Below are 8925 nucleotides of genomic sequence, written 5' to 3'. Positions count from 1 at the left end.
TCATTCTCGTCCTTTTTTGCTTTCCAATTTTAGAGAGAGAGAGAGAGAGAGTTTCATTTTTTTTTTTTTTAATATTTTTATTATCTTTTACAACGTAATTTTAATTTTAAATTTCATTTCATTATTAATTAATCTATAGAAACATACATAATAACAACAACAAAGAAGAGAGGTCTTTGCAAATTTTCTTTCTCTCTCTTCTTTCTCTCTCTAAGACTCTCTCTTCTTCACATTTCTACCGACGCACCAATTCGTTCCGTTTGGATCTGAATCAGGTTCGATCATTTTTTCAGATCTACCATTTCATTTCTTCGTTTTTTCTTCGATCTTGCTCAATTTTTCTTTAATCTTTTTGCTTCATAATGTTCATTATGCGATTATGATTATGCTTATGATTAGGATTATAATTAGAATTTGAATGTTTTAGCTGTGAGGATTTGATTTTGATTATTTTTTGATTGATTTCAATGCTCATCGACCTTGAATGATTCATGTTGAAGATTTTTGAATCTTTTAGTTTTCAATTTTGAGTTTTTGAGATGTGATGTGGTGTTTGAATGTTGATTTGATCTAAGAAATTTGTGTATGAATTGATTTTTTGGATTATTTATTTTTTTTATAAAAGTTGTTATGTTGATTAAATTTTTCTATGTAGGTTTTTGTATAATTGAATTTTTGATAAAGATTGAATTTTCAATTAATCACATGTTTGATGTTACGGAGACATTTATATTTTTATGTGTTATTGATGATTCTGAATCTGTTTTCGATAAATGTATTATGTTTGTGATTAATTGGCAATTTTATTAATATTATTGTGAACTGCTATATTAGCTAAACAACAATAGGAGGGATGCTTGAAAAATTATTTTTTGTAGTTCGAGTAACTGTTATGTTGTTGTGAAAATCTGAGCTTTTTATTGAGTTGGATATGTGGAAAAAATTTGAAGTGGATTTTATTGTAATTATCGTGAACTGCTATATTAGCTAACCGTCAATCGAGAACGGTGCTTGAAAATATATCTTTTGGAATTCAAATAACTTATGTGTTGTGAAAATCTGAGCTTTAATTGAATCGGATACGTAGCAAAAATTTGACGTGGATTTTATTTTGTAGATAGCAGTTTGAGCCTTTTGGTGCTGGCTCGTGCTGAACACCAGCTGCTACAATGAAGAAGGTTTTTGGTCAAACTGTTAGGGACCTGTAAGTGTTACCATTAATTGATAATTAATTATTTACTAATTTATCGTTTTATGGGTCGTGTTTAATGTATAGTTGCTATTTTGGGTGTTTATTACTATTTTCGACCCTAATCCTATTTTGTAACGGCTAACTCTTTGTCGTTTTCTTGTAGTAAAAGAGAAGTGAACAAGAAAGTGCTCAAAGTTCCTGGCATTGAACAGAAGGTAAAGTTTTTCTTATTTTGAACAGAAGATAATAAGAAACTATGTCTATGACTTTGCCAATCATATCTGAATAATTGGTGTGTAAGGATTTACGTGAAGAATTCCATATTATCATGTGATCATATTTCCTTAATTTTATGTATTATAACCTTATTTTACAAAATCTAAATTAGATTTGTTGATTTCTATCCCCTCTACCAGGTTCTTGATGCTACTAGCAATGAGCCATGGGGTCCTCATGGAACACTGCTTGCAGACATTGCTCAGGCAACTAGAAACCCGTAAGCTTTGGCATCTAAATTTTATGCTAGTTTACGTTTCACTGCATAGACTCTCATTTTTTTGTGTCCCTGCAGTCATGAATACCAGATGATCATGTCAGTAGTCTGGAAACGAATTAACGACACTGGCAAGAATTGGCGGCATGTCTACAAGGTATTAATTCGGAATACTTTATGTTCTGGTTGTTGTTACTCCCTTCTGCATCATTTACTTATTGATCTTGCTATATTAAATAATAGCTCCTTTCTTCGTTTCTGTATTAACTGCTCACTGTTCATTAACAGGCTTTGACAGTACTCGAGTACTTGGTGGCTCATGGTTCTGAGAGAGTCATAGATGAGATCAAAGAACATTCTTATCAAATATCGGTAAATTTTTTTTACTCAATTTTTACCTAATATTTATATGCTGTTAGTCAATTTCCACACAGGTACCTAGTTTTGATCAAATGACTGTAAAATATTATAATGTAACCTGATAAAAATGTAATATTCCTATGAACAGACTTTGTCCGACTTTCAATATATTGATTCCGGTGGAAGAGATCAAGGAAACAATGTCAGGAAAAAATCTCAGAATCTCGTTGTCCTTGTGAATGATAAAGAAAGAATCGTAGAGGTTAGGCAGAAGGCTGCTGTTAATAGGGAAAAGTAAGTCTCCTCTCAACAATTCTACTGATATCTTGTACATTGTTATTTTCTAATTATATAAAGCATCAGGTAGTCTATTATTATAGTTTTTTTTTTTTTAATTTCCCCCAGTTTTGGTAAATCGATAATCTGTCTTCTCTGTTTCTGGATTATAAATTTAAAAGGATTTAAAGGATATGCACTGTCGGAGTTTTACGCTGACATCCAATGAAAATCCTTTATTTTGCCACAACACCCAACTCTTGTAACGTCATTTTTAAACTGGTGGTATGACATGGAAAAATTGTTGGTCTCGTTGGACGTTTGTTTAAAACTGACAACGTATACATCCATTATACTCAACCTAAAATCAGAAAGGAATATTAATTTTCTTAAACAATTTTCCAGGTTTCGCAATAACACACCAGGTGGAATGTATAGACCTGGTTCACACTCAAGCATTGGAAGCTATGGTGATCGATATGAAGAAGATCGTTATGCGAGCAGGGAGGAAGATAGAAATGGCTATGGTTATGGAAGAGAAAGAGAAATGGGCTCTAGAGATGATGATCGGTACAATCGCGATGGAGATCGTTATGGTAGAGATTATGAGGAACGTTATGGTAGGGACGGTTACAGAGATGATGATAGGGGAAGAAGTCGAAGTGTTGACTACAATTATGATGATACAAGGAGCAGGAATTCTGATAGAGATCGTGATTTCGATGACGATGGCCAACACTCGTCTCGGTAAAGCCTATATATCAACTCTGATAAATTATTCTTTTAAATTTTATCCATAAAATCCAAAAGATGATTTTTTTAAAATGCTTGGCTAGGAAGATCACAAGGTTATATACTTTAGAGTCTGCACTGCACCGAGTTTTGGTCATTTTTTTTTTCTTTCTGAATTGGCATCTGAAAATACACACTACCTCAATAGTGACATCAGGATTTTCGATGGTTAAGCATTTAAGAGCACCAAACACGACGTTTGATTAATAGTTAGAGTTCTAGAAGTTTGCTTATTTCCGGATCCTAGCCTCATCCTTACTTTATGTTATTGCTTAAAGCTGATGAATTATAGGTTTTTCGTTACTCCAACTTTTTTACAAAAATAAAATCTATATCAAAGCATTTTCAGTTTGAAATTTTGATATATAGCACCTATATCATATATGGCTTTGATCTTTATTCATAATTGGATTAAAATGGAATATAATTAGAGAAATTTATTCTTATGTTTTGGTCAGTACTTCTGTCCTGCTTAAATTTGTTGCTTTGGATTTAAAACCAAAGGATGTACTGCCCAGTTGCCAACTCTAATAATCAATAAAGACAGACTTTAATAAATTTCTGTTTGAATATTATTTGAAATATTTTAGTTGATAATTACCTCCGCCTCCACAGATAGGCCCCCCTTGAGTAAACCACAGGAATTAAGAAAGTTAGTTATTGTGATATTAAATTTATTGACAATTGGTATTGCTTTTACAACGTTATCCTTCAAGAGAGAGGATTAATTATTGTTTACATTGAAGTATTTATTAATGGATGCCGACCCCACTTAGTGGGATAAGGCTTGGTTGTTGGTGAAGTATTTATACAGATTGCAGAAATACATGCAAATTAATTAGGGCTATGTTAGTAAAGAAATAAATAATGCAGTTGAAAATTCAAAAAGGATCTTATAAAAAGGCACTATGAAAACAAGTAATTTTTAGTTGATAGTTAATTTGTGTAGCTTACTTCTGATCACATTTTCGTCAATTATCAATGAAAACAAGTAAGCTACAACATAAATGGTATTGAGGGAGTACAATACATAAATAGTGTAATTAGAATTGCATATGCTTTTAAACATTTAGCATCATAAACAAATCGAGGCCGTGTAAAAAAACGAGTTGTTATGCTGAAGAATAATAAGGTTTACAATTTACATCTGTGCCCATTTAGAGTCTGTAGTCATGTGATATTTATTTTCATTTGTCCTTGACTATCGAATTATCAGAATAGGATTATGGCTTTAGGTACATCATTCTTTTTCTGAAATGCTTAATATTACATCATTCTTCTTCGAAATGCTTAATATTACATTCTTCTTCTGAAATGCTTAATATTACATCATGCTTCTAACTTGATCTTTTTATGCAATGTTTTCTCAGAGGTAGCAATGCTAAAGTTGAAGACCAATCACTGGAAGCAAGGTAAATTTGTCAGAGATGCTCTCTCTCTCTCTCTCTCACACACACACACACACACACACACACACACACACACACACACACACACACATTGTTTCTTGAAACTATGATGATTGATAATGTGCAATACAAACGAGCAGACTTCAGCGGAAACTTTCTGAGCAAAATTCGGGTGCTCCTCCTAGTTATGAAGAGGCTGTTGGTGAAGCTCAGAGCCCTGTGCCTGAAAGGTATGAACTTTCATACAAGAGGCTGGCACCACTTGTTCAAAACCGAACCTCTTATGAATATTATCTTGATTGCAGGGATGTTGAAACTTCGGTAGAATCTGCTCCAAGAGGCTCGTCCCCTCATGCAAGTGATAATCCTAGCCTAACCTCTGTTCCTACTGGATCTTCTCCTGTAAACAATAATCCAACTGAAGTAACTGCTGCTGCCAGTACATCTGTTGCTGCTAGTACTGCTGTTTCTACCCAGGAAACTGAGCCCACTGATGATTTCTTTGACCCACGTGGTCCTACATCAGGTCTGTAAAGTTGCTTGTTATTATGTTGTGTTGGTCACTTCACTTATGTAAAGTACTCTTCTAAATCTTTCCCTGTTTAAGAAATTATTATGCGATTGTAATGTTGAACTTTTATTTGCATGTCAAATTATTATGTTGTATATTATATTGTATTTCCTTTGGGGAGTTGGATCTTGGCATTTGGTTGTTGGATACATATTTTGTAATTTGCCCCGCTTAATGGGATAATGTTGAACTCATAACATCTGTATGTTTCTTACCAGCTGCTCCAACCACTTCTAATTTTGGCGAAATAGATTTACTCGGTTCTTTATCAGACTCATTCTCTTCAAATGCTCTGCCTCTTGTGCCCGCTACATCAGGAATTTCAACCCCTGAAGCAAACACTGGTTCAACAGCTTCTTTTGCAGCACCATCCTCTGGGTCCAATAATTTCAATCAGGTATGAATCTGTATGATTATTTCTAGGTTTTAGTTAAAGAACTCTTTTCTTTCTATGAAAGAAAATGAATTTGTAAATGACTTGGAAATCTTCTAGTGTCATGTTTACCTTGTCCCCACCCTTTTTTGATTTAGCGTGCATAACTGTAACTAGTGTGTGGGTGGGAGAGTTTCTGTCACGAAATGTACCATATGGCATGATAATAAACCTGGTCGTTGAACAAACTGAGTAGGTAGAATTCTGAAAAATTGGTTTTCAATTTTTAAAAAGGATATCTACCTCAGTTCTTAGCTTTGAATAATTTAAGATATATATGTTTCTATTTGTTAATTTTCATTCAAAATAATGTATTTGTTTGTTCAACTTTTCGCAGTCTTTTGAAGATCCGTTTGGTGATTCACCGTTCAAGGCTGATACTTCTGTTGAAACTGCTCCATCTCAACACCATGCACCTCAGACTACTGAACCATCCCAGTCAGATGATTTTAATGCCGACATGTCTAACTTTGGGTTTGGGGACTCATTTTCTATTGTACCATACTCTGCATCTGCTCCCAGTGACACTCAACCTTTCCCTGCTAACTCCCAGTTTTTGTCCCAAGATTCGGAAACTGATATTCTAGCTGACATTCTTCCTCCTGCACCATTACCTGAGATGACATCACAGCAGAAAAGTTCAGCTCCTACTTTTGGCCAACCTTCACCTTCCTTTTCAACTTCATCTGGACCATTTTCTGAACCAACTGGTCAACTTACTCCTCATCAAGGTTTCTCAGCTGCAACCAATCAACCTGCACAAACCCTTCCAAGTGGTCAATTTTCCCAGCCAGGCTTTTCAGCTTCTAGTTCATCTTTTTCAGCCTCTACCAGTCCATATGCACAGCAACCTTTTCCTTCTCATTCTGGTCAACCTGGCATGCCTGGGTTTTCGTCATCTACTGGCCATTCTATGCAGCCACCTTTTGCTTCTCAAGGCGGTCAATCTACTGCACAAACAAGCGGTCCTACCTACGGTGGATTGTACTCCCTGGATACATCTCTTACTCCAGGAGCTCCAAACATGTATTCTCAATCACAAAATGGATATAATGGATCTATGAACAGTGGGAATTACTTGCCACAGGGATCCTCAACAGGCTTTCCTTCACAAATGACTCCCCAAGCTCCAACAGCACAACCGGCACAAATCACAAACTTTCCCCATCATGGAGGATCTACTGCTTCTCCCTCTCCAACTGATCAAGCATCACAGTTCAACAACCAGAGCTTCTTTGGACAACAAGGGAATGCAGCTCCCTTTAGCTCATCATATACCCATCAAGTGCCTGGTCCCAATGCTTCACCGTATGCTATTTCAGCGGCACCAAATTCTTTAGTTTCTCAACCATCCAAAGATAAGTTTGAAACAAAATCAACAGTTTGGGCAGACACATTAAGCAGGGGACTGGTTAATTTAAACATATCTGGACGTGAGTGCTTATACCTTATCAATGCTTCAGTTTCTGCTATATACTAAAATTCTAATGTTGATCTTATCTGGACTAACTGTTAACTATTATGCTCTTCACTTGCAGCTAAAACTAATCCGTTAGCAGATATTGGCATTGACTTCGAATCCATTAATAGGAAGGAAAAGAGAATGGAGAAGCCCACTAACACACCTGTAACATCAACTGTAAATATGGGTAAAGCTATGGGATCAGGTTCAGGCATAGGTCGTGCTGGTGCTGGTGCTCTTAGACCTAATCCAAATTCGATGATGGGTTCTGGTATGGGCATGGGTATGGGAATGGGCAATGCTCCCGGTGGTATGGGCATGGGCAATGCTCCCGGTGGTATGGGTATGGGAGGTTACGGAGGAGGCATGAATCCATCCATGGGTATGGGTATGGGTGGTATGGGGGGAATGGGCATGGGGCAAGGATACCAGACGCAACCTCCTAATGGAATGCCTCCTGGTTCCAACATGCCAGGTAACTATAATAATAACATGATGCGTCCCGGTGGTTATGCTCAACAGCCATATGGTGGATACCGATGAGATTGAATTGAACATTATTCTCATAGATGGAAAGGTGAAAGTATTGTTGATTGTTTTGCTACAAGCTGAGAGAAGCCATATCAATACCAGTGCCTACTAGTAGTCCACATCAACATTCGGATTTTATAGCAGTGTATCATTGAAGTTGCAATTTTCTGTAAAGTGACCTAGTGTGGTGTATGTTTATTCTTATAAATGTGCTACTACAATTCTTTTCTTTTTTGGGGTCACCCTTCTTTAGGGTGCTTTGAGCATCAGTGTTGTGTACCAGTGACGGGATAGAATAACCTTACTTGGGTTATTGCTTCCTTTACATGTTCCTCATATTTTTTGAACACCAACAGGTGGTTTGATATATTAATATATTCTTTTTCACATTTTGCTTTTTACATTTGCCTCAAGCTTAAGCATGTCAATTAAATGGTTTATCTTTTAAGCCTTTGTTTATTAATTTCTTCTTGATAAAAATTCATCGTAGTCCATAAGAAAGGGCGGTAGGCTAAATATGCAACTGGGGATGCCAGTGTATATGCAACGGGATTCCAAGTATTTTCTTGTCTTTTTCCACTAGTTGAGTTGTCCTCCATTTTAATAATTTTGCGACTTAATTTTTTTTTTTTTTTTTTTGGGGTAGGAAACATCAAAATTCGAAACAAGGACCTATGACACCTCAGTAGTTTCAGAGTATTCTTACGATCTTTGAATCTTTTTAGTCGACTACCAAACTAATCTTAGTGTAGCAAGAAAGAAACATGTCAAGTGAGTTTTCCTTGGTCATTTTATATTTAGAGGTAGAATTGCAGTCGATTTGTTGAATATAGAAGCTGCTTGTAACCAAAAAAAGAATGTAGAAGCTGCTTGACAACAAAAAAGAAGGATGGTGATCGAAAACTTTTTTTAGGATAGGCAGGTTAAAGGAGATTCATTATTGAATGAATCATTGAGTGTAAGGTGCTAAACGCAAATAAAGTTTGAAAAGTTGACAGCAACTCAAAGTGCTGATATTGGTAGACCCAATTAAGCTTTTTGTGCTTTACTGTGACATTGTTAAATAAGGTTTGAGAGGTGTTTTGGTGTAAGATGGTAAGGTGGTTAGTTTGAAATATAGATAAACATGTCTAAATCTTGAAATAGTGCATGTTTAAATCCTCATATTTTGTACAAAAGGAACTAGCGTGATGGATATGTTCATGTGTGTAATGCATTGGTTGATATGTATTCAAAATGGGGTGAAATTGCAAAAGAAAAATTGATTTTTGAGGACATTACGGAAAAAGATACTGGCTCGTGGAATGCTTTGATAAACGGTTATGGAGTCAATGGATGCGCCAAGGAAGCGTTTGAGGTAGTTGCGTTCACGTTAAGTGAAGGATTTGAACAAAATGAGATAACTA

The 8925-nt window shown here is 35.7% G+C and overlaps 1 protein-coding gene across 1 annotated transcript; it reads left to right on the top strand.

Moving 5' to 3' along the window:
- Nucleotides 1–178: 178 nt before the first annotated feature.
- LOC146903743 (clathrin interactor EPSIN 2-like) lies at nucleotides 179–7920 on the top strand. Its single transcript, XM_085724702.1, has 14 exons — nucleotides 179–275; nucleotides 1118–1204; nucleotides 1356–1407; nucleotides 1609–1688; nucleotides 1764–1842; nucleotides 1974–2057; nucleotides 2194–2339; nucleotides 2727–3068; nucleotides 4484–4525; nucleotides 4663–4752; nucleotides 4828–5048; nucleotides 5312–5490; nucleotides 5864–6959; nucleotides 7065–7920. Exons 2-14 carry the CDS (start codon nucleotides 1170–1172, stop codon nucleotides 7529–7531), a joined length of 2913 nt encoding a protein of 970 aa, XP_085580828.1. The 5' UTR covers nucleotides 179–275; nucleotides 1118–1169; the 3' UTR covers nucleotides 7532–7920.
- Nucleotides 7921–8925: the final 1005 nt, after the last annotated feature.

This window comes from Medicago sativa, chromosome 7, assembly GCF_051527215.1.
Source record: "Medicago sativa cultivar Bolivia chromosome 7, Bolivia_mono, whole genome shotgun sequence".
Taxonomy (NCBI): Eukaryota; Viridiplantae; Streptophyta; class Magnoliopsida; order Fabales; family Fabaceae; genus Medicago; species Medicago sativa.
The sequence above is the reverse complement of the archived record's forward strand: the minus strand, read 5'-3'. Positions and strand labels throughout refer to the sequence as shown.

Coding starts and splice junctions, on each gene's coding strand:
- LOC146903743 (XM_085724702.1), top strand. CDS start 1,170: ATGAAGAAGGTTTTTGGTCAAACTGTTAGGGACCT. Junction 2,058..2,193: donor AACATTCTTATCAAATATCG/GTAAATTTTTTT, acceptor TCCTATGAACAG/ACTTTGTCCGACTTTCAATA. Junction 4,753..4,827: donor CAGAGCCCTGTGCCTGAAAG/GTATGAACTTTC, acceptor TCTTGATTGCAG/GGATGTTGAAACTTCGGTAG.